Below are 27,153 nucleotides of genomic sequence, written 5' to 3' on the forward strand. Positions count from 1 at the left end.
TCACTGATTTCAACACAGGTGTACCTCAGTGCCATGTTCTTTATTGGTCAGGGTTTATTGGCCAAGCCTAGATTTTAGGAGAACAATAAATACCATACAGTCCTCAAGCTTGATGCCAGGGACTCTACAAGACACCAGCAGATTCCTGGTCACGTCAAACAATTCACAACAAAAATTTATTTACCATTCCCATAATTTGTCTTACATTGTCTGGCACAGTCTCCATCAGATGCATCTTGAGAAGATGAAAATTTTTGCCACCAAATACAGGTGACACAATTCCTGAAATCTGACAATACCCATATCATTGTATCAATCTTATTGATAGTTTTAGGCCCTTGGTTTGAATCCCAATGGGTTATTTACAATTGCTACATTCAATAATTGGCCCATAGTGTAGCATACAATGCTTGTCTTTTATGCCAGAGAATAAAAAAATCCTGTAGTCTCCTCAGGTATAGAGGATTTTCCTCTAAGGTATCCATGAGACTAGGCCAAGACAGGACATAGTTTAGCAGATTAATATTAGATTTTGAAGTTAGGGAAGGGGAACCCACCTTGAGCTATAGATCTTTGCAATATTGATAATGAGTTTAGGATAGCTATTAGACCTCATATAGTTGCATAGTTGTTTATCAATCCTTACCCAATAGTCTAATGGAAGAGAGCGCAGAGTCATCATACTTAGAAAGTTAATGTGAGGAAGAAATTTCATTTAAGATCCAGATAATCTGTTATTGATCCTCTGGAGGAGAAATTTGGGTGTTGCAGCATCACAAGGAGTGAGTGCAGATGAACAGAGAAACTTTAAAGAAACTGAAAGCTTAAGGGTCTAAAATTAAATCTAAAATTGTAGAAACAAGAGATAAGAGCAATTACACTCGAAATGCTAAATTACAGGCATGCATACACAGTACCCACAACTAGTGTTGTACTTGAACTAGTGCAATGTCATCTCAAGCAAAATAACATAGTGGTATGATTAGTAGCAGCAAAATCAAAGAATAGCATATTGAAGAGTAATATTACAATCTTGAAACAAAGCGGACCCAAATGCTGAACATAGCCACAGAAGGAAAGATGAGGTTTAAGAAGGTTTACTAAAGATAAGTGGAAAAAAGAGAAAGTGAAGATGGCAGAGTGTTACTGAGCCAGAGAGGTGTAGGTAGGTTGTTGGCAGATTTGAGGCAATGTCAAGACACACAGAACAAACAGGTCAGTCAAGCAAACAAACAAACAAACTATCAAAAAGATAATTAGCCACCAAAAACACAAACACAATCAGCCTGGCTATAACTACTAAGGTAGAAGTAATTATTTGGCAATGAGTGGAGCCAGGGGTTGACATATTGCCAGGCTTAAGAGGTGATGGACAACAGGTGAGCAGTTGACACCAGACACACAGGGCTCTTCTCATTTCCTTATTTTGTGCCTCCTCACCTCCTCTCTCCTCCTCCTCCACACAGTTCAACTGCCATAATCGTGACAGGATATTTGCAAGTGCAAAACAGCTGCTAACATCAAATTATTATAACAACAACAACATTCTTAAATACTAAGTATTTCTTTTTTCAGACATTTCTGAGGGATTTCTTAAAGGCCACCAAAAATTTTCTCACTAAATATGCATCCTTCCTCTTTCATTCAGATTCCTCCAGTATGATAAGGATCATCAGCTCAAAGCTAAAAATGATTTGGGTTTAAAAGATGCTGTGAATTTTAGTCCAAAATTGAGCCACAGATAGAGAACTCTAAAACATATGAAAATTAGATGCCTTTCTGTTCCCACAAGATCTCAAGCACTCAGTCTAATTTGAATAAGACTTGTTTACATAGATTGCAGTCGTTTTCAAATTTTGTAAAATTAAAAAAAAAAAAGGAAAAGGTGTTTTTTTAACCATTCATGGAATTACAACTGTTTTATACTGCACACGAGACTTTTTTTTTTTTTTTTTTTTTTTTTTTTTTTAATTTCTACTTACTTTACAAAGAGATGCAGGACTTTTAGACTATTGTAGTGAAAAATGAGTCCACAGTGAGTAAAAATGTGGCAGGAGCAAAAAACGTCCAGAAACTGCTTGGGTTGAAGAGGGTTCAGTTGCTGAAGGCTCGGGTATACAAATGACCTTTTTATAAGGCTTGTCACCACAATGCTTTTATATGCATTTGGAGATGCACATTTTCTACTGTTATTTTTATTCATGTGATTGCATTATGCTGCCTTATTCCTTGTGCCAGCAGCTCAATAGATAGTGCAAACAAGAGAGGACTTGACACTCCACTATAAGTGAAAGGCTCTAAGAGTTTCCCATTTATCTTTAACCTAGTTGATGGTCTAAGATATAATGTGTCTATTGTTTGAATTGTATTTTTAGTTAGCATACATTTTGTTTTTCATAAATTTGAAAGGCTGTCTGCATGAAAAACACCACTTTACTTATTTGCTACAACAGAACACAAGACCAAGATGAGACCCAAAGACACAGAGATGGTTCTCAAGATCCAAGACAAGCAGCAACAACATCCAGTAAAGGCCAGAGGTTATAAACACGGAATTAAATGGTGTCCGCAGCTCATGGGTATGCACCGTATTTACATCCAGACCAGCAAGGAGAAACGTCTCCACCTGACCATTGGTGGCCATGCTTACCTCCTGCCTAACACCTCCCTGGTCATCAAATGCCCTGTCAGAAAGTTTCCCAAAGCCGATATCCACTGGCTGAAAAATGGACGCCCCCTGCACAGCTCCAAACGCCTCATCATCAGCAATTCTGGCTCTCTGAAAATCCACTTTCTGGGGGCAGGGGACAATGGGTTGTACAAGTGTGTTGCTGGACTTGCATCAGACATCTTCACCCTCCAGGTGATAGGTAGTGACAGCAGGTCAACTGGCCAACAATCTACTGCCAGCCCTAGTACAAACTGGGAGACAATGATGCCTAGTTGCAATCAGCACTACGTGGAGCAGCTCTGGCCTAGTGTTCGTGTGTTGTTGCTGCCCCCTAGTGTCCAAGAGACCTCACTACAGCCATGGGTGGAGGAGAGGCTGATTAATATCACCTTGCAGGCTGACAGAGGAGAGATGCAGCAGGAGCAGGCCTCAGAACTCATCTCCTCAATGTTGACCCACATGTCTACTGCTCAGCTCTGGACTACAGGAGGAGGACAAGTTAAAGGTAATTATAGCCCGAGTTACCTGTGTTGTGAAGTGTGTTTAACTTTGAAAGTTTTCTATAATAACTTGCTCTTTTTATTCTCTGTAAGACAAATGCTTTCATTTAATTAATGTATAGAGTGATCAGTGTTTATGTAATAAGAAACCTTCCACCTTGAATCAACTGCATTTTGAAACAGTATATGCTGTTAGTAAGTGTCAAACCCCTGCTTTGTGATTTGTAAGAAGGGTTTGGCTCGTACGGCCTGTGAGGAATGTTTCAGATAAGTGATTTATAGTAATACTTTTTATCTAAATAGTGCTTAACAAACCAGGGATGACAAAGGTGACAAAGAAAAATATACATACATATATATACATACAAATTCATATGAGCATACCATGTAAGAAATGAAACCCTTACAATTTTGATTAATGCATACTTACAAATAAAGAAAATATATAAGCCTGATAAGCCTGATTCCCAAACATTTGGGGCACTGTGTAAAGCATGAAAAAAAAAAAACAGAGTGCAATCATTGATGTGAACATGATGCAACATACACAAAATGATACTGTCAGACAGAGAGGAATAAGATTATACAACCTCAAAGTTACTGTATGCAATATGTTAATATTAGCAGTGGATAAAGAGACTTCAGTCACTTATCTGTTTCTTTTTTCAGGTGGCCAGTAAATAGTTTGTTACAGTAATCGAGTCATCTTGAATACAGGCATGAATCAGTGTTTCAGCATCTTTTTGATTTCTAAATGGTTGTTCTTGAGATGTGTTTCTAAAGTGTAAAAAATAAGTTTTCATCACCTTGTTGATGAGTGAATTGAAGCTTAGATCTGAATTTAGGATAACATCATGATGTGTATCTTCAGATTTAATCCAGGCAGATTAAATGGTTCAGCACAGATATACAATTTTGTGTCATCTGCATAACTATGGAAACATCCATTGTGCTCTCTAATAATGTCACCAAGTGGCAGCATATGTGGGCCAAGGCAGGTCCCTTGTGCAACCCCAAAACAGATGTCGTGCTTTTCAGACACATGATCTCCAAGACTGACATTTTGATCTCCTTTTGATGTGTGTCTTAAACCATCTTAACACACAGTCAGAAATACTAACCAACTTTTCAAGACTATTGATTAAGATATTCTGGTCAATCGTATCAAACACTGCACTGAATTTAATTTGAGGTCGCTATTTATTTCAAGAATACCAGTTTCAGAGCTGTGGTTTGTTCTAAAGTCTGACTGAAATTCCTCTAGGATGTTATTTTCTTTAAGAAATGAGTCAATTAATTCAATTCAATGAATGATGATGAATGATGAATGGAAGGTTGGATATCAGCCTTTAGTTATTAGGTGTGTTACCATCTAGGTTGGGTTTCTTTATTAATAGTTTACAACAGCTGTTCTGAAGGCATCTGAGAAGATGCTTGTTTGCAGAGATTGAAGAAGAATGCAAGTTCTTCACAATTTAATGCAGAGAATTGCAGAAGGGTGAGGGCAGTGCTGAGCAGCTGGTCAATACTGGAGAATAATACTCTGAAGTTCCCAGCATTCTCTGTAATAATTTGAGAAAACTAATCCTTTCTTGCCAGACATGTTGCTTTGTTATAGACAGTCATGGCCTCTTTGCATTTTCTTTCAGATGATTCTCTCAGTCTCAGTCTCTCAATCTTCTGTTTTAAGGGCTGAGTTAAAAGCTGCACTCCAAATGATGACACAGACTCAGATAAATTGATTGAAAAAATTATTTAGACGGTCGATTCAGATCCCAGCAGCATTACACGGGGTGGACTGGAGCTGGACAGACTTGGCAGGTAGACACACAAGACAAATGATCATAAGACACAAGGGGAGAATAGTTTTGTCACTGGGAAAGGCTGGGCAATAACTTGAGCAAAGAACAAAGACAATGGGAGAGCTAAATTGCAGAGACATATTACCAGACGTGTGTGAAGAACTGGGTATTTATCTTGTGGCTGGTGATTAGTGGGTTGGCTGCAGCTGTGATAGCTGATTGGCAAAGGTGTAGGTAAATCATGTTTGAGGAGGAACCACCCAGTCCAGACACACTTACAAACAGGATAAATGCAAGGGGAGGAGGAGGTAGAGGTTTCCTAACATCCTCGCTTGGTGATTTGTCACCAGTGAAGTGCAAATTACAGTTGTGCAAATATGAACTGTGGAAAAAACAGACAAAAATGTGAAAGTACAAAACAAAAGACAACTTACATAAAAAAAACTCAGGAACTTGGAGTTTACCTGCGGGTTTCTTGATGATATTTCTTACAACTAGTTGTGATTAGTGTTAATCTACATAGGACAGCAAGCTGAAATGATTGAACTAGCTAACACTACCATATTAACATGATCGCTAATGCAAGTTCTCACCTTAAATAAACTTCTGAACTTATGAAACTTGGAACACTGGGGAAGTAGTGCAGCCAAGCTGTTTTGCATAGCACAACCCTAACCCTAACCCCCACATATCAACAATCCTATCAGCATGCTAACAGGAATTAAAAATGGAATTACACGTCCCTTGGCAGTGTGAAAGAACTGCGTGTTGCCTATGTCTTAGAAGGCATGGGGTTACCCTAAGACATCCCCCCTCCTGAGGAGGTAATCAGCTGTGCAATTCCTTGTTCAGCAGAGAACCTCAAAATCAAAGGGCTGTATGATGAGGAACCATTGTGTTTTCTGCAGTTATTGTACCTCATATTCGGAAGACCCAACAATGCTGTGGTCAGTCTCAAAAATGAATTTCCTTTCTAGCAGATAGTAACGAAGAATATGCCAGGCCTACTTGATGACAAGGCATTATTTCTCCACCTCCTCTTTTGAGTTTCCTGCTGATGTACAGAAGAGGCTGGAGACTACCTGGTTCTTCCTACAACAGGACTGCTCCAACACCCAGTTCTTCCTTGACAGCTCAAAAAAGAGAATAATGGGGTATGGATGTTCCTGGGGTGCCATATCTTCATCAAAGTGATATGTAATGTGTGAAGTGGTTGTTTCTGCTCTGGCATGTAGATTGGTAAGTCACCTCACCCATCTTCCACTTCACCTGGTAAGAACCTCGTTACCTTGCCAGGGAAAGGAAGCATCCTCCTCAGATAGCTCAATTTTTTGTTTATGGTTGCTCAGCTGTAGCCACTCCCAAACCTGCTCCTGTCTCTAACAACATGGAATATGGAAACTGTGGAGCTACTCCCACTTTCTTGAGGTAAAGTTGATTGTGTACTTGGCCTGTACAATCATATGCGAAAAAAAAAAAAACTGTGTCTAGTAATGCAGACAGTCTTAGTAGGACAGTAACCATTTGTTTGAATCCAACAACTCTGGGAGAAGTGTTAATTCAGGTGTTGGGACATAAAACAGGTTTATAGCTTTGTGCTTTTTCACTGGACTAAACGCATGGGTATGGCCTGCCACACCAGACTTGTGACATACTCCCTCAGCTTTGTGGCTTTGTGACTAGTCTGAGCCTTCAGACTAGTAAAGTCTGATGAGTCTAATGCTTGAACCATGGGCCACGGTGGCTGAATCACAGTCTTTTCCTCAAGCCTTCACTTCTGGGCACAGCACTTACAGATACTGCTCAAAGACCTCTCCGTCAGCTCTTCAGTGGTGCAGGAGTCATGCTGGACCCATTTGCAGAATGACTCTTTGAGGCAAGTATACGGCTCTTGAGGGAACTGCTCAGCTGGTGTCTCATAGGACCTGGATTGCTGACAGTAAGTTTCTATGTTGATGGCTATGTTTATAGCTATGTTTTCAGTGCAGCATCCTTCAACAAGTCATAGTTCTCTTTATCTCCAAGGCTCATTGCCTTCCCTTTCAACAGTGGAATCGAATGAACAGCCCACTCTTGCCATGGCGAGGTGTAAACCTCGGCCACCCTCTCAAAAGTTCTGATAAAATGTTCCATATTGTCTTCAAGCCTTTACAACTTAGGTTCTCCTTTTAGTGCTGCAACAGTCTGTGCCTGACCAGTCTTGGCAGCTTCTGGGTCCAGCTGGAGTTGTGTGACTTGATGATTCAGCACACTGTAATCTGCTTCTGCTTTGCAGCTTCCTTTGTCTCTTTCCATTTGCAGGAACATGAAGCTCTCAAACATTTTATCAAAGGAGACCGGGCTGGACATACAAGGGTTGATTCTTGACTGGAGGCCATCTCCAAGAGCATCTCTGGTGACACCTTCCTCCTCACAAGCTTCTAGCTGCTGCTGTTGGGCCTTCTTGAGAGGCATTCTCTGGCTTGCTTTAACTTCAGACACCACATGTAGAATTTGGCGCAGTTCTGAAAGAAGGAGATATGGGCTTTTGTTTACAGCTTGTTTCCACTGACCCCCAAGTGACCAGAAAACAGTTACTGCAGGTTTAATACCATTTTAAAGGGAAATTATAGGTAATTTGGTTTTAAGGAGTTAGTTACTGAGAGTTCACTAATAGAGTTGAAAGCATATGTGTTATTGCTCTACCATCCTACATTGTAATATGCTGTGCCATGCAGACTTGTTTAGGACACTAACACTAACAAAGTTTATTGGAACAAGGTTTTAACTGAAACATGTTTTCCCCTATGGCTTTATTGAATACTTGATTAATGTAGAGACAACTAGTGACTCACTGATCACTTGTACAAGATAACATATGTATGGTGAATACATGTTGTTCATTTCCATTAAATCAGAGGTGGATGATAAACATGGGCCATTATCTGTTTTAAGTGCACAAAAGGGAAAGGTTTGCACGCTGAGGAAGATCTAGATTCTAGATCTGGAGTAGATCGAAACATTGCCTTTATAAGAAAATTAAACTATTTGTTTGGAGCCTAACAGCGTGCAGACCTTTTACCTTTGTGCCCTGCAGTGATATCAATGTTTTGTCTTGCACCTGAATATTTTTGGCTGGATGTGTGCACTCTTCTTTTGATTATCTGTTTTAATATGCAACTAAATGGTTTTAATGAAAGTACTGACACACAGTATTGTCTTAAGAAGTAAAGAGAAAATAAAGATAAAATCTTTTTAATAGGATAACATTTAATAAAGATCAATATCTGTGCATGATACTGGCAGAGCAGTATATTGGTCTTGGTCTTAATTATAGGGATAACAGTTTTCTTCCTCGTGCTGTGTTTCTATTTGATCCTTTCCGCAGACAGATGGCCCAACTGGTCAGAACGCTTTTCATTGGAGACAGTTGCAAAGAGACCAGTGATCATCAGACAGCAGCAGACACTACCACTGACTTTTCAGAAGAACATCAACATTAGCATTGGAAATAGTGCCCTCATCACCAACGCCACCCGAACCCTGACCATACTCTGTCCGACAGAGGGCTTTCCACCTCCCAAAATCAACTGGACCAAAGATGGCATTCTGCTGCAGCACACTGACAGGTAACACACTGGAGCTAGCACTAACACACCAATCAAAGAAGGGTTTGAAGCTCTGATATCTACCAATCTTATAGGGTTATCATGACACCATATGCTGAATAATATAGATCTAGAGAGTGACAATACTTTTATTGAATTATGTCCCATAGAAAGAGTCCAAATCAAAAGAACAAAAAATAGTCTTATGGGTGAATGAATACAACAACATCCAATGATGATGTATTTGTATGAAACTAAGGTGAAACAATCACTGCAATACTCACATGTGAGATATTGTAGATTTTACTCTCTGTTGTAAAAGAGGATTAATGACAGACATATCTTTCACTTATTTTCACCTTTTATTTGTTTTAGCAGCACTTTTCATACTGTCGCTTCAATAAACAAGTTAAAGAATCAGAGATCTCAGACTTATTTCCGTGATGTCCTTTCATTCCTCCACTCCTCTATTGTCCATCTCTGGGTTGGGATGACTCTTGCCAAACAGAGCTTTTTTTAAAAAAAAAATTCTGTTGGGAATGATGCATTGATGCGATGCCAAGTAAAAAGAGTTTTTGAAGTTTTTTCTGGAAATGATGAAACACCTAATGTCAAGCCTATGGTTGCATCTGAATTTCTCATGTTCTGCCTTCATTCCAATAAAAGGTGGGGTTTCAAAATATTCGTTTTAGAGCCATGCTATATCTCTTTACATTTTATACGTAGATGAGGTCAAATAAAGCACATATCAAAGTACAGTGACATTTTACTTATTTATTGATATCATATACCTTTATTTTTCCAATTCAAATGTTTATTCATTATTAATGAGGAATAGTTAAGATTGACACGAGGAACTGCATTAAACATATTCCATCTATGCAATAAAATCTGCGCGCAGTACAGACGATCAATGCTCACGCTAGGAAGCACCAACCTGAACTTGTAGCATACCAGAATGATGGGGAGAAACTCAGCTGAAACCCTCCACCAAGCATTGCCACCCAAACGAGCTTTTTGGATGAATCCCATCTAAGTTTATTAGATGTCAGCAACAAATAAAAGCCAAAATTTTTTATTTTTAATTTTGAAAACAATCTATAGTATTTAGAAGATGCCATTAATTGGTGATACCATATTATGTTATCACCAATTAAATGTAAATGTATCAAATCTGTTTGATCATATTCTATTATATCACCAATAATTCTTTTACTTCTCAATGCAATACATGTAGAGAGGATATGGGGACCACAGCAGAGCAGTGTTAGTGTCTTCTCAGATTGGTTTCATATGTACATATTAGATCCTTGTAACGCCCTTCTGGATCTTACTTCAGGAGTAATGTGATAATACCTTCCCTCTGTGAGCCTAATAAAAAAAGATTTTATCTTTTTTTTTTTTTTTTTTTTGTTACGGTGTTCTTGCTACGGTCTCCCCTAAATCAAATGCCAATGTTTAGATTTTTTTCTGTAACATAGGAAAACTGTATCAGCCTTGACTAAATAGAAGAAAAACTTTGAGTGAAGGCTCATACAAGTGTATCTCTTAGCCTTTTCATCACATACTGATGTCACTGTCACTGACATTGTGCAGTCAGTGCCAACCAATTTTTAATCTGACAATCATGTTCACTTAACACAGTGATTGGCCAGGTCTGCAGAGGGGAAAAGTAGGACGGGGTTTGAACCTCCCTTTTTCACTCCATCACACAACTACTGTTGTTACGTTTGATGTGAACAACCAAGTGCATCCCATGAATGCCTTCAGAGAGAGAGACTGCCTTCATTCCCATTTGTACAGTTCATCATGTCAAGTCTACAAGAACACACAAAAGGCATAGAGTTTTTGGAGAGAGATCAGGGAGGCTGTGTAATGCAGAGAGGAAAAGGCTATGATGGCAGGCTACTCACTTCATCTTTGAATGTAGCCATTCAGGATATTTTGCCATTCATTGTGGTCTGTTGTACTATCTAGCTCTTCTAAAGCATAATAAAGCCTTTTTAAGTTGCCTGGCTTTTCCTCAGGCACAGTTGTTCTGACAAATGTTCTGGGTTGCCATGAATCAGAACCCGATAAAAACATCAATATCAGTTTCATCTGTCTACTCAGTACAGAGATTTCAATGGTATGTTTAGCCTGGCTTAGCACACAGACTGGAAGCAAGGGCAAATTGCTAGCCTTGCTTCATCTATGTAAAAAAAGAAGTTGTCATTTATACACTGCATATTGTTACCTTACAAGTTAGTCAAGAACACATTTAATACAAGAGTCCCTTTGGTTTTGTTCAGAAATTGGACCGTGCTCAACTCTGGCATTCCCATTATTGAGAGATGACTTGAGATGACTTGATCTTTCAATTTCATGTTGGGTAAGATGGCAAATAAATACATTTCCTAAAATGACAGATTGCTGTTTTAAAATGGCCATGAGAGAGAAAAACAAGCACGATTTCAAAGCCAAGTGAGACAGAGACTTAATTGACATTCACAGGACCTATAGGCTATAGAGTAAAAAACAATATTCTACATTTACTCTTGACCCCATTTTACGAAAGCAATGAAGCTCATGGTAGCAACTGAAATTGGCAGTTTGCAACATGCTGAGCTGAAGTTGACCTTTTAGGTCACACAAAAACACTGAATTAAAAGGCTGAGTACAAAAACACTCCAAAAGTAAAAACCGCTTGAAGCATGGGACCTACAGAGGGGTGGGCAAGAAGCAAAATCCAACATCAGGCAGAAGTCATACACTTAGGCTGTGTTGTTCGAAACCACCTACAATACTAGCAGTATGTGCTGATTTGGTAGTAGTTATAGTAGTAGATTGCAGTATGTACACAAAAGCAAAACCTGCAGTATGCCAAAATAAATAAATAAATAAATAAATACCAGAGTGTCGTACAGATTCAGCAAAAATCTCCAGTTCATAATATGGCCAATACAGCATGGGCATTAACATTAACAAAAATACCATCAATCAAATTTTATGAAAAGACACTGAGTTTGATGAAGCAAAGATAACAAGGACAACATTATGCTTCCAAATCAACAGAAATACCAGGTGGGTGAGCTCCAACTTATTTTAGGTTTGTAGTGAAGAAATGCAACAAAACGGTGGTAAATCTGATTCCTTCCAATTGTCAGATTGGTGTCATGCATCTCTCAGGTAAATGCTCATCTTGAAAATCAACATATAGAATTTCTCTGTTTTAATGTATAAAGGGATGCTACACAGTAGTAACGGTTTGCCATTGTGTGGCCATGTTATTGTTTACTTCTGCTTAAAAAATGTGAACTGAGGAAGCCTGTTCTAGCATACTGCAAAATACAGTGATTTTCAAACTGCTTACTACTATAAAAAACAGTGTGGGTTCCGAATACAGCCTAAGAACCAACAAGGTAATAATGATGACTGGAAGGCTAGTCTGTGAGGAAAACTAAGACAATTTGGCAAACAGCTAGAAATACAGTATAAATACTGGGAACATTGATTGGATAATAGAGAGCAGGTGACAAGTAAAACTGGCAGGAAACTGAACAATGGCAGGAAGTAAAACTGGAATGCAAGAAGATAGGTACCTACAAAATAAAACACGAAATGAAACAGTGGCGTTGCTAGGGTCTCTTGGGGCTCCAAGCAAGAAATCCCTGGGGCCCACACCCCACCCATGCATCCCGCAAAAATTTGGTTTTGGCACACATAAATGCACAATTTCTGGGCAATTTCAGGTGCATACTGAAAAAATAGATTCATGGTTCTCAATGTGAGGTCCAGGGACCAACAGAGGACCCTGAAAGCCCAGACCTATCAATAATCGTTGTTGTAAATAAGTGGTCGGGGCCCCCGGGTGACCGGGGGCTCCAAGCAACTGCCTGGCTTGCCTGTCCGCAAGCCCCGCCCCTGAAGTTTTTCCTTATATTGCTGCAGTAGTTATAGCCTTGCTATGAATGCAAGCCTAATTGTGAATAAGAATTTTTTGATGGATTACATTTACTGACCACATGCTTTACATGCAAGTCACTCTGCTGTTCTCTATACTGATGTTAAGTACTGGAAACCGATCTGTAAAAACTAGTGCACTGACTATCCTAAGTTGGTGTTGTTACAGGTACAGTTTAATCAATTCCAGTCACCCCAACCCTCTACAAAGCCAGGCTGTTGCTTTTTTCATTATTGTGACAGCATGTTTTTCATACTCATATATTCGTACAATAGTTCATGTGTTTCCACCTTTCCACCAGCCAGTGTCCGAAATACTGAATTTCACAGCTTCAGTGGTCCTTTCAGAAATCAGAGTCAGAATCAGAAATCAGAAAAAGCTTTATTGCCAAGTACGATTTTACACATACGAGGAATTTGTTTTGGTGAAGTTGGTGTATGACACATCTACTAAAAAAAGCTATTAAAGAAGTACAAAATATAACAATATAAATATATATACACAAGTCTGTTTTTTTTTTTGTTGTTGTTGTTTGTTAGTTTCATTCATTTCATTTCATTGTTTTTCCGGAAACACAGTCTGTTTCCACCCTTTCAAAGGCAGCAGCACAATAATCAATTCTCTGTCTTCAAGGATATATTACCAGGAGGAGAGCATTATATATAGTCTTACTGGTTTAAAGTACAATTATGGTGTATCACAGTTTGGTCCATTGAGCAGTAATAATTGTACTAAGCAAGGAAATTGCTTATGTCTGTGAATACAGCAACATTGCTGAGAAGTCAAAAAGGCAGAAAACATGAGCAGTTAGATGATCAGACAGGCTGAAAACAAACCCCCAGGTTAGGCAAACGTATTTGGAAGAGAGAACAAAGGAGAATGATGAAATTATTGTCCAGAATGTCCCATGTAGACATTCATCGTAGTTTACCAAGGAAAAGTGTTGTGAGGGGAGTTTGGTGTAGTTGAAATTGCTGGTCACGTGACACACACTGGCTAAAACCAACTGTTTGTTGGCCATGTATGCACACAGTTAGCAGCTTTCACTGTAATGAATGGGATGGCAAATTGAAACACGATATAGTTACAGTTCTCTTAATGTATACATACAGTGTACAGACCAACTATGCTTCAACTTAGTGTTATCATAAGAAATGATGGACAAAACACTTCAGTGTTGTAATCATTTCTTCTAGACATTTAGCAATATCATTAGACAAGCCTCAGGCATGTGTCTGCAGACGATGCAGAATTTTGGCTGAGCATTATCCACTGATTTCAAGAATAATCTACAATGCTGTGGCGCAGAAACTAGTGCAGGGTTTTTAACAGCCCAGGCCTGATTCAAGATCAGTCCTAACCCCAAACCTTTTGTTTGATATTCTAACCTGGTACCCACACTCAGATGTGGTCTAAACCACAACCATATGCATGTGTGTTTATACTCTGAACGAATCACCATTTAATCCCTGTTGAATGTGGGTGTTTTATGTGACATGACCAAACAATCTCACTTCCTAGCTTCCTGATGCATTTTGGTGTCTTGACAGTTCTCCCTCACTTGGTCAGGGAAAACTGACAAAAATAAATGAATAAATAACATAGAAAACTTGTTTTCCCCGTCTGTCTGCAGGGTGTTCTGGGATAGCTCCGGACAACTCCATATCCTTCAGCCCACAGCATTTGACAGAGGCCAGTACAAGTGCATAGCTGCCAACATACATGGCTCAGACTCAGAGACATTCCAGCTACTGGTGGCAGGTGTGTCCTTTGTTTTAAATACACTTGTCTCAAGTGTCATTATTATGCACATCATCCAAATTTACATTTTAATATTTCTGTTATTATAATACATTTTGAGAACATTTGAAATAAATATATATACATTTAGTTAAAAGTAAGTTGAGGTTTGTTTTGTGTAACAGCATTTCATGCTGTGAATAATACTCATACACTTCCATTTATCAAATAAATCAATCCGCACAGATACCAAGAAATGTTCACAGTTGGCCTCACTATGCAGCACCATTTTTAATGTTTTGAGTCTATTTTATTTTCTCTGGCTGGTGAAGCGCAATCTCCATAAACAGACAGTCAAATCACACAAAGCTCCCACTGGGACTTTATTGAGCATGCCCATAATTGTCAGTGAAGGTGACCACTTTCACTACGAGTAAATAAATATGTTGACCATAAGTGATGTACCTAAAAACAGTACAAGTAAAAACAGGCAATAATACCTTTTCGAACGTTTACCATGTTGACCATCTTAGTACTGACCACGAAGTACGGCTATGTCTGATTGGAATATTGTTAGTTTTGAAGGTATTTGGAGTTGATACTGTATGTTTTGCTTTGTGTTTTCGATGTTTGCATGTATGTTGCTTGATTTCGATTTTGTGATCTCAGTTGGACTGACCTGGTTAAATATAAAGTTGTAATCATTTTTTTTTTAAAAAGTATTGGACAAAAATTTTTGACGTGGTTTTTGGATGAAAAGTTGGAGGATCACCAAAGTTATTAGAATTTACCCAGTAACGAATGTACAGGACTGACTGACAGAATAGCATTACCATTCCGGCAGTCACACTGCTAAGATGGCTAAAGAACATATGCATTCATATCTTTTTTGGATGTAACATAAACATAAAAGATTGGGATGACAGCTCAATTTTGAATTTCAGAATTTTGAAAATAAAGTTTATCAGCTCAGTGCTGAAATACAATGTAATGGCTAATGTGGATCTTAAAAGTTATTTTAATTGAACTTCCTTTAACATGTTTCCAATTGTGTATTTATTGTATAACAAGGATTCATATCAGTAGCTTTCTAAAATACATGCACAAGCAAGATGTCACACAAATGACAATAGTCTGTTGACTGTTCCTGGTAAGAAAGTAACAAAACGCATAGTTTTATTGCAGTTAACATAACACACTGTTACTGACAGATATTAAGAGTGGAGCAGCTAATAATGATATCAACCCTTCAATAATATTGAATAGGGTGGACAATAACTCTAAAACACTAATGTTCAATTCAGCTGGCACCAAGAAATGTACCAGCTACCTAATTAATGGTTATAACTCGTAAGTAGGAAAAACGTGTCTGATAAAGCTTGTCAGCAAAATCCCTGTGAAAACCAGTCATAAGATAAGCTAACATTGCTATAGAGACCAGGTAATGCTGGGGCTATAGGAAATGGCATTATTATTCCAAATGGTAACATAACCATAAAATATAATGCCATGCTTCTGCAGCTCCTTTGGTGAAAGTAATCCAAAGTAGTGTAATCTGGAACACATTACAGTAGTGTTGAAAAGTGACACATTACTTTCAAATGAAAGTAACTAATAATATGTTTTATATTACTTTTTGAAAGTAACTTACCCGACACTGTTCATTACTGCTTGAGTGACTGATACTCTTACTCTTTATGTGAAACTTCAGAGCCACCAGCCATTGTGGTGTCATGGAGGAATGTTACAGACCATGGGATGATGTTGGGCCACAGCTTGAGGACCACGGTTGGGGGACGAGTCAGCGTTCAGCCAGGTGCCAACCTCACTCTGGACTGCCCTGTCACTGGTAGGTCATAGTAGCGTCAAGCTACTATGCAAGGTTGAACATCTGGGAGTCATTTCAGGTTCGGTGTCATGCCTGTGGCAGCGTTGAAGTCAGCTGTAGTGGTATCACTCATATTTTCAGTCAGGTTTTAAAGAAACAGTGGTATAAAGTATTAAAGTTGGGCATCAGTTAATTTGTGGTGAATGTTTTAAAAATGCTGTACACAGTGCTGCCCCTCAACCTTGATGCCAATGTGTTCTGGTGGCAAGAAAAGAGACACCTGGAGGGTCACATGACCTTGCAAGCACAAGGTCAGTAGACTCGACAACTCGCCCATTGTATCCCCAATTTTACAAATAATTTGTCCTCCAAGACTTACAGCAGTTCTTTTTTGGTCATACAAACTATATAAGATGTCAAGCATAGGATGCTGGTGCATAGAAGCAGAGGAGGTTGCTCCCTCTCTATTTTTTAGAGGCAAGAGGAAAAACAAAAAGACAAATTGGTTGAAATAAACCATTTCCAAATCTCTCTCTTTGGAAAAAATACATTAGTGAAATTCTGATTAAAATGCATCAACAGCAACACCTGCAGGGCACCCATGGGGCGAAAGAGCAGTCTGTGTGAAGTGGTGGTCAGAGGAGAACAGGCTCCTGCTGTCATCCTTAGGGTGGAATCTCTTACATCAGTTTAATGTACTTTTTTTTCTTGCTGATCTGTTATTGACCAAACTACAAAATGCTCTCTCAGGGAACATCCTCCATAATCAGTCAACAACAGGAATAAAATATTGACATTGTCAAATGATAATTTCCAAATTTCATCTTCACTTCTCCACCACTGTACTGTACATGAGTGTGATGAAACTGACGATAAAGCGATAGATAGGCTCATTGAGTCGCATGTCAGAAAAGAAATAATGTGCAAATACCAAATTCAAATTTCCTTTTTTCAGATTTACATTTATCATTTTTTATCAAGCAGTAGCTAGCTACTTGCCCTAGCTAACACAACAGTTAGCTTGTTGCAGCAGGACTGTAAAGCTAACAGTAAGAATTGTTTTGGACTGAGGGCTGCAGCAGTGACAGCAAACTGCTGTGGAGTGAATGGAGAGCTCTACTCGGGCCTCACTATTTCAGCTTTCCAGGCCGGATCCAAGGTGGTGTACACCTCTCCCAGGACTGGATCCCAGACTGCTGCACCAAATGGTAAATGGACTGTATTTATATAGTGCTTTTCAAGTCTGACAACCATTCAAAACGCTTTTACAACACAAGTCTGTATTCAACCACTCACACACACATTCATACACTGGTAGCTACCTCAGTAGAAGCATTAACCATTCACACACTGATGGCACAGTATTTGGAGCAATTTGGGGCTCACTAACTTGCCCAAGGATACTTCGACACATACTGTAGACTGCTGAGGCCAGGGATTGAACCCACTGATAAGTGGACTGAGCCACAGCCATCTCTCTGGCAACACATTCTCACACATGAATGACTGAATAGGTTAAATTCCAACAACTCCCAAAATGTATAGTTGTTGGAGAGTGTGAGTGACAAGCTATTAACAGCATTGAATTTGTCATGGAGATAGTTGTTTATTATTTTCTGTGCACCCTGTTTGTGTCAGTGAAGGTAGACTTATGTATTAGAAACATGTCAAAGTATAATGAAGTACAATTCAATAGCAACACAGACTGCATCCAAAATGGTCATAAAGTTGTATTGATACCCTCTTTAAAGCAAGCTTTATTGAACTGCTATTGTATTAGACTGTATTACTGTAGCTCATTGTGGGGATGGTACCCTCTGTGGATCTGTTGGTTCTGAATGCAAACTGCTGAGGGTCCAAGTTGGCGGGGATCTTTGATGTGCTGGAGAACAAGCAAAGCACTTCATTAGAATGGCGGTGAGTGCCACAGGATTGTACTTGTTTTGACTTAACAGTACAGACTGCCAACGATGGTGGCTGTCTTGAAGCAGGTGGGAACACTCTCCTGTGACAGTAATACTCTAAGTAAAACATGTCAGTAATGACATCCATGAGCTGGTTGGAACATGTTCTTAGTACACTGCCAGCAATCTTATCAGTCACTCACATTCACTCTCCACAGGGTTCTTCTCACATCCACTGTGGACAGTGAGAGTGGCTGGTTCTTTGGAGGTGGAGTAGACTTGACAGCTGACTCTTTGTTGAAAAGATTAATGCAAGCATAAAAGATGTTAAGCTTACATGATACAGGCGCTCCTGCCTTTATAGCCTGTGGTGGTCTGGGTTGCCTTCCACACACAGTATATTTGGTGTTTTGGGTGTTGAAGTCTTGCTCCAGTCTCTACTGATGTCTTTGCTTTGCCTTCTTGATGTTGCCTTTCAGCCTTCTTGAAAGCAGGCTTTCAGTCTCACTAGTCTTGTTGTATGCTTCCTTGTCACCTGACCAAAAGGCAGCTTTTTGCTCTGGATAGACCTCACTTCTCCATTCATCCTGGCTTTCTGGTTGGGAAATAATCTTATTGTCTTTGTGATCACATCATCAGCACATTTACTGATGTATGTACAGTATGAGATCGCGGGTGATATACACTATATTGATCAAGATTGATGTAATACTCCTGGGTGTTATCTGCCAGGCTTGTCACTCAAAACCGTCCTGTAGAGTTGCTGTAGCACATAAGCGGTTGTACTACTTGTGGTGGTGTTTGGTCCAGCTGGTCTGGCTGGGTGATTGGAAGATGTTGTGGGCAGTGATTGTCTCAAGGTCTGGTAGGTCATCCGTGCTTCAGAAATATAAAAACAACAAAATACAGAAAATTTTTGTTTGAATGAGTTACTGGTCACTGCCTCTGCATACAAAGGCATCATGCAATGTACAATTTACTTCAGTGAGGTATTGCTGATTTTATTATTTGTTCCATCATATGTAGTTTTATATTTCCACATTGTATGTCATAGTTTTACATGTCAAGAATTGGTTGGAAAGTTGGTAGGTGTAGTTGTATGCAGTCCATCCAAAGTATTTTTTCCACTGCTCAGATTTATCTCACTAATAAGTATCAGCTTCAGGTAAGGCTTATTGTGCCTCCACTGACATTTATGTACTACTCCTGGTCTCATGTTGGCTTTGTTGGAGAGAGGTTAATTTAGAGCAGTCTATTTTTGTCCCTATCTATTACATACTTTCATTTTTTTCCCTGTTAATATTTACCATGAATTGCTATCATCTGTCTTCTGTTTTACATTAATCTGAAAGAAAAATATTTTTTTATTTTTTTATTGGTTCAGATTCCTAGCCACACAGTTTGTAAATGCAATGAGCACTTGCAGTCTTCAGAGTTCAATGTAAAATAGATTTCATTGCCTTAAAGCAGGTACAACAAACCCAAGCTGGTTCCAGGGAGAAATTGGATCAGAAACAGAAATCACACTCATTTAAACATACTTCTAACTCCTCCTAAAGTGGAGCTTCAATCTAAGGTCATTCCCATTCACTTTTGGCCTGACAAGACTATTGTGTCACTGTTGGTGCCTGTGTGGTCCTCTGCCCTCTGAAATTTAATGGTGTCTGTCCTCCCCAACATTTGATATCTTCATGGAAATGGATATCAAACACACTCACACACTTCTAGGCACAAGACCCTATTGTATTCAAAGGAACTTTCAAACAGTTCTCAGCCTGTTACCATTATATACTGCAGTTCACTTCAGGTTACAAAAAAATAAAATGCATAATAACAACAATAATATATGTAATTATGATGATAGCAAATGTGTAGTAAATATTATCTATCAATGTTTATTGACTATGCATGTGTAGATACAGTTTGGACATGGGTTAAATATGAAATACATACCTACTACATATTAAATATGGGAGACAAGCGGGTTTAGCCTATATGTTCCTTCATGTTAGGTATGTCATAAAAAATGAGTCAAACGTTGTGTGAGACTTTGACTTATTAAAAAGAAAAAAGCAATTTATAAATGTTTTATTATATATTTAAAAAAAAACATTTTGATATGCACTGTGGAATGCTGACTCTACTGTGCACACACTGTAAGTGGAAAACCTATAATATCAAGAGTAATCTTGCCATCATCCCTCAGTGATAATATGTTCTGATATGCTAATATTGGCATAAAATACCATTACTTGCTATCAGGGAGAGCCTCAGTGCCATTTTGCTTTAAGAGGTTATGAGGATGCTGCTCTCTAACATTAGTTTTGACTGTCTGATGGATCAAACGCTGCAGTTTTTCTAAATAGTATTTTTGTTTTTGGTCACCATTTTCCACTAAAATAATTAATTTCATTGCTATATCAACAGTCACCCCTTTTGCCACATCACAGGGCATTGTCACCCAGTAATGATATTACTGTGCTATACTGATCATTAAAAAAGTACTCAGCAATTTAAAATATACTTCAAGTGTAATTTCTTTTTTTGTCCATCTTAAATACAGAATCCTTGCCCCCTTATTCATTAACCTCTTGTCATCTTCCCACATACTAGCATACTTCTCTTCTCAATATAGGTATCCAGTTATTACTAAGTAAGTACTTTATTCATGCCGTGTATATACTGATTAATCACGGTGTAAGATGTGGCCTGTAATCTAAAGTGTTACCCAGACACTGGGTCCCCATGTGTTCTCTGTCTGTCAGGTGTTCCTCAGCCCAGAGTGTCATGGCACAGGAAAAATGGACCATTAGGTGCTGGTGCTGTTTTTTTGCCACCTGGCTCACTCTGGATCAGAAATGTTTCTCTGCACAACCAAGGCATCTACTCCTGCACTGCCACTAACACCATAGGAAAGTCAACTGCCTCTACTGTCCTGCAGGTCTATGGTGGGTTCATAACTTGTCATCATATACCACAAATATCAACATACATGCTCAGATAATGAAAAACTACTCACTTTGATCATGGTTGGCTGTCTTCATCTGAAAGCTGAGATAACATTTGGGGTTTGTGCTCTTTGTGTGTGTGTGTGTGTGTGTGTGTGTGTGTGTGTGTGTGTGTGTGTGTGTGTGTGTGCGCGCAGGACCGCACCCTGCTGGAGGAAGCAGGGTTGTTCCAGTCTCACAAGAGCTGAACAGGCGAAGGGTCCTCATGGCGTCACGTCGTGGAACGAGCGTGTTTATCAAACCTGGAGACAGTCTACGTATAGGTACACACACAAGCATACATATGTACACAACTGGTACATCCTCCTGGTCACAAAGCAGCAGACAAGCTAAATCATATCCACCTCCATTTAATTTCTGTGGGGATCGAAAATCTCAGAGAGAGATATTTCTAAAGCCAAGGTACACAAAACCGAAAGTATTTGTATGGAGAAATACCAACAGAGAGAAGTGAGAAAATATTGTTTTGGTTTTTGGATGAATTGACACTTAAGGCAATAAATACTTTATAAATTTAATGGAAAAATGAAAAATGTTTCAACATGAACCATAAAGCTCAATGGGATTTAACTGATTTTGACATTATTTGGATTTTCTTATGAATATAAAGTGTGAACTGAAGTGGGAAAAATAATTAATATGGCTTATTGACATTTTATTTAATTGGAAAACATAAAAACATGTAAGAAATTGTAGGACTCACAGCATTTGGGCCTGCTTAGAAAATGGCACAAGGTAAATGTGCATTTAGCTCTTGATTAATTTCCTCATGTGTCATGCTAATAGCAGCTAATGTAACCTTGAGCTGCTAGCCTCAAGCAGAGATAAGAACCAGGCTACAGACATCCAGTAAGCTCAGTTCTGTCTAACTCCACACCCACACTTTTTTTTCATTTTCAAACTTATAGTCTTCAGTCCCGAGTGATTCCGACTCATGACTTGAGGCAATTTACAGTTTGTGCAGCCCCCTCTAGAGCCTCTATACTACTTTTTTCACATATGAAGTAGTATTTCCAAACACCTTTAAGGAGACTCTGATGTGTAAAATCAGTGAACATCTTCAACAGTCCATTAAAATGTCATATGTTTACCATCAGTCTGCTCATGTCTTTCAATAGGTTGTCCAGTAGTTGCAGACCACAAATTGCCAGTGCGCTGGGACTACAACAACCAGACCCTGAAGGAGGTTCCAGGTCCAGCCCAGACACAGGGTCCTGATCTGGGTCAGAGTCTGCACTACAGGATGCTGGTGCGAGGCCGTGTCCTTGAGGTCAACACACTCCAGGGGAAGTTCTCAGGCCAGTACCGATGCCAGACTGCGATCAACAGCACGAGACAAACACTGGCTGCCTGGATATACATTCACACTGAAGGTGAGCATTAAGTTGATCTGCATGCATGCGTGGAGGGTGTGTGCAATAAATATAAATATAGACCTATTCAGATATTAGCAGTTTGTTTTTTCATGAAAAAAAAGTGATAGCTACTTTCATATGAAATAACTGGTGTTGTGGTCTAGTTTGTTTGGTTTTGTTTTTCCTGTTTTATGTTGAAAGCTTTTCTTATGTGTAACCTTTTGCTTTACTTCCTGTGTTTTCCCAACATTGTGATTGTTTAATTTGATTTGATTTCAATTCCTGTTTGTCTGTGACACACTTCTGACAATTGGAATTATTAGTACAATTTGCGCTTTATGCATAGTCATAATCATGTTTTGCAAGCAAGTTAAATTAGTAAGTGTGTGGGTGCGTGTATCCCAACCATGCAAGATGCATGCTGTCATAACACTTCACAGGTGTGTAGATGAGATTACAGTGAAGGCCAAGTGAAAAGATGGGTGTGGTCCAAGCATGGGCAGCACAAGTAGGTGGGTGGAAAGTAGGAAAGAGGCCTTTGGCCCACTCCACTTCCCTGTGGAAGTGTATCCCAGTTTTAGTCATGACAGACAGTGTTAAAGGGCCAAAGTTTTGGTACCCTGGTCAAAATTTGCTACTGTAAATAGCTAAATGTGAAAAAGATGGTCTGATTTCCAAACAGCACAAGGTTGACACATTTCAATCAATTAATTTTATTAATTTTTAAATTATAAATACTATATTTGATATTCCATGTTTTACAGGTTTAAAATAATAAAAATGCAAAAGGGCCTGAAGCAAATAACACCACTTTTTACAAGTATCACAGCTTGTAAATGCATTCACGTCTCTTTGGAGGGTTTGTCCCATCCTTCCTTGCAAAAGGCTTCTAATTCTGTGAGATTCTTGGACTGTTTTGCATGCAATGCTCTTTTGAGATCTATCCATTTCTGATGAGCTGTGAGGGCCATGGCAAAACCTTCCTCATCCTGTTGTAGAAGCTATCCTCTATCCATCAGCTTTTCTTACATCATGATATCTGATTCCAGAATTTGTTGGTATTTAACTGAATCCATTCTTTCATTCATTCTTCTTTCTAAACTTAGGATGAAGACCCAAAATGTCTAACAAATCAATTTTTGTTGGGTTGCCAGTTGGCAGAGTAAAATGCATTACATTATTATCATAAGTGAATCCATTTTCCTGCTTAAAACACAAGAGAGGGCTATATTCATTGAACTGGAGTAGCATCCAGTAATTATTTCTTTTCAGGTTAGGGTTGTTTTATGGTTTTATGTGTAGAGGTACTTAGTAATGAGAGCTTTAAAATCAATAAATTGGAAAGCATTTCCAGGTCAAAACAAATTTTCCCATGCAAAGAAGAGGCTTTCAAGAGACAAGGTTTTGACAACAGAAAAGTAGGTCAGTCATTTGCTTGTACAGCATAGTTGAAAAAAATAAGGGATACTTGAGGCTCCTTTTAAGGGTTCCTTAGTTTGCCACACTGGCAGAACCCTTTTGTGAGCCTCAACTAACTCCTTTAAACACATCAGTTCTTCAAGGAACTTGAGGTGTTTTATCAGTTTCCTTGAGGATCCTTTATTCCAGCATGTTTGGAACCACTTTGGGTGCTTCAAAGCACCATTTCCTAACCATTAAAGCTTTCTCCAGACACTTCATCTTATTTGGGGGTGTGAGGCCTGGTATTGCTCCTGCTGCAACTACTCCTCCTACTAAATCAAAAGATTACAACACCAAATCAAATTTAAGTTAAGGATAACTTATTCAATGTGTTTTCTGCAATGCATTAAGATTTTAAAGAATACAATAATTTGGTGTCAAATGAATAATAAACATTATATAAAAAAGCATTAAATAACAAATTATGCCGAGGAAATATGACAAGAATCTGCATTATTGAAATTGAACATTTTCAAAAGCATTTGACGATTTTTACTGGCACACTAATCACCACCAGATGAGTCATTTCACAGCTAACACAGAAGTAGTGGAGTGTAAAGTGTAAATGCTATTTTTAGTCCGTGACATAACAGACGCCATTCTCTGAAAATACCGCTGTACCTAACTTTACAATCACACTTTTTAAACTCATTACTTGACACTCAAACACAATGACAAAACTCTTCACACTCACGCTACATAAAGTTTAGCTTTATGAGGAAGTTGTTTGTACTGACCTGAAAAACGCAGGTAAGTCGTTAGAAGGAATGAAGGAAATGAACCATGCTCCATCTTCCCAAATTTCCTCCATTGGGAGGGCGGAAGCGCTCACCTTAGGGAAACTGGGGCACAACCCACCTGAGGTCATTGGGGTCATTGGTTCTGCTCTTTAAAAACAAAAAAAATTAATTCCTCTGAATTTTAATCTCTTTGCCTCTCTTTGACTGAGTAAAAGTCAGTACTCAACAATGCTTACAATAACAACTGATAAACATTATGATAAGAATTAGAATAATAATTTCACAAATAAACATTAAAGTGACCAGATATTTTGAGTGTATCACATACTCCCCCACTTATTTCCTTGTTTCTTTTCCTGCTTGTTTCCTTGATTGTATCAATCTGATTGGTTAACATCTGGGTCCACAGAGTTTGGCTGGCGTTTTGGAGACTGGACTGCATGCAGTGCTTCCTGTGGGAACAGAGGGACCTGGCTGCGGATGAGTCAGTGTGTCACTCTGGATGGAAAGGATGTCCACCCCATCATGTGTCAGCACATACCAAAACCCATCACCTCCCCAGTTCCCTGCAACAGACAAGACTGCCCTCCCAGGTACATCGGGATGTCACGCATTTCTGGAAGCATATAATCGGATTAAGTCAGACACAGAGCCAGCTAAAGGCACAGGGAATATGGGAGAGTAAGAAATGATGAAAATAAAATAAAAAACTTTGACACACGCACACACATGAACTGAAAAAGAAGAACCTTCAAATCAAATCATTCGGGTTCTTGCACTGGTAAATTTTTGTTATAATAAAAAGTAACTTAGGACAGTTTTTGTCCTCCTATTACAGAGCCCTCTACATATGTTTAAGTGTACATGTATCTGACTTGACTTAGACACTGTATGTTTTAAAGCTACACTAATTGATATTTTTTATTTTTGCATTGCATCAAATGACTGTGTAATATGAAAGGTGTCGCTTGACAAACCCACAGAGAATTATCACCCAACTCTACAGGTTTCCTCAGCTCTACAAAGCCTTTTAGTGTCTTCTAGCTCATTGTTTTGGTTTTACCATACAACTTTACGTTTTGTTTATTCTCAACACTCTAATCAGGTGTTTCCTGCAGGAGCAGCCAGCTGCCTCCAGCAAAAACTGCTCTGATGAATCCACTGTGTACTACCTGCCCAGCACCAGCAGACAGTCGATGGATATTGATGTTTCCATTAAGCTGTTGAAGTTTTAAAACGCAGTTTTCATGTGAAAACAATTTCCATCCACCTTAGCGTTTCTAGGACATTTTTGTTGAGACCTATTTCCACAGGGAAACAGTGGAACAACATAAAAATGGCTAATTCTTCGTTAACACCAAATCTTAAATTCATGGTCAAGGTGTCCAGTTACAAAATAAACATTGATCCAGATTCATGATATCTCTGCTGTGTATTTGGCAGTATTGGTATTTAAAAAGAACAATCACACAAAAAGATGATGCAACTAATGGCTGTCTTCTTATCCTTACTGGAATACTGGGCTGGTTTATGTCACCATTCAGCAAAAGCTCTGTTTACCCCGTACAAACTAAAACATCAAGCCAGAGACTAAAAGGTGCTGACCTTGAGTTTGTTTACAACCTGTCTGATGTGAAACAGGCATGAAGGATGGATTGTTGTTTTCAGAAAGTTACAAAAATTATTGGTTGCATATCATTATTTCTCATAAAGCAAATCACAAGCAGAGCTATCTCCCTTTTTGAAATGTATGCACGGTATGTGCATATCTTGTTTCATGTCATTGTATCAGATGGTTGGTATCAGAGTGGTCGAAGTGCTCAGCCTCATGTGGGAGTGGCTGGAAACAGAGACAGGTCTCCTGTCAGCAGCTGGATGCCAGAGGTGCAGTAAGGATTCTGACAGCAGCTGCCTGTGAGGGGATGAGCCGGCCAACACACACAGAGCCGTGCACCGCCAATAACTGTCCGACTTGGGTAACAAGTCCATGGGGAAAGGTACAGCACACACTGAACTGAAAATGCCAGCTGATATTATACTGATCTGCTAGCATGTGTTTTTAAGTGTAAACTTTTTCAATTTCAGTGTTCAGGGAGATGTTCAGGCCCTGCCACCACAGTACAGAAGAGATCGGTCATCTGCCAATATGCCAATGGCTCCTTGTACACAGACTGTGTACTCACAGACAGGTATACACATACAGTGCAACGCACACACACACAGAAAATACTATGCATCAGGTCTACATTCTCACAGATCTGGTTGTTAAATGAATCTGTTTACTCTAGTAGTAGTAATACTATGCACACATGTCTGAATCAATGTGTTATATAAACTCACTGGCCACTTTATTGGATACACCTGTAAAATCTAATGCCATCAACAGCTCAACAATAAACCACCCAATTTACAAACACGAGGGAGGAAGAATATTAGTAACATATTTTCAATAAAATGCAGTACACCACGACTAGCTATAACCTCTGTCACAAAATGACAGTATAGTTGATTTAACGCATCTAAGTGTAGATGTACAAGAGTTTCTGTTTGTCAAAAGTTGTCAGTCATTGCCAGGATCCCTGATAGATATGAATTTTTTTTGTTTTTGTTTTTC

General features: G+C 38.9%; 1 protein-coding gene across 5 annotated transcripts in view; it reads left to right on the plus strand.

Moving 5' to 3' along the window:
• The window catches only part of adamtsl3 (ADAMTS-like 3), a 235,733-nt gene that overhangs the window by 202,730 nt on the left and 5,850 nt on the right, over window positions 1-27,153 (plus strand). For 3 of the 5 annotated variants that reach the window (XM_076727218.1, XM_076727300.1, XM_076727521.1), the window contains 10 exons: window positions 2,454-3,176; window positions 8,341-8,581; window positions 14,137-14,264; window positions 15,955-16,092; window positions 20,741-20,923; window positions 21,121-21,246; window positions 22,102-22,356; window positions 24,949-25,132; window positions 26,332-26,536; window positions 26,625-26,728. In XM_076727218.1, coding sequence (XP_076583333.1) covers window positions 2,454-3,176; window positions 8,341-8,581; window positions 14,137-14,264; window positions 15,955-16,092; window positions 20,741-20,923; window positions 21,121-21,246; window positions 22,102-22,356; window positions 24,949-25,132; window positions 26,332-26,536; window positions 26,625-26,728 — 2,287 coding nt within the window. The other 2 variants (XM_076727446.1, XM_076727363.1) reach the window with 2 other exon arrangements.

The sequence above is a fragment of the Chaetodon auriga genome, chromosome 1 (assembly GCF_051107435.1).
Source record: "Chaetodon auriga isolate fChaAug3 chromosome 1, fChaAug3.hap1, whole genome shotgun sequence".
NCBI lineage: Eukaryota > Metazoa > Chordata > Actinopteri > Chaetodontiformes > Chaetodontidae > Chaetodon > Chaetodon auriga.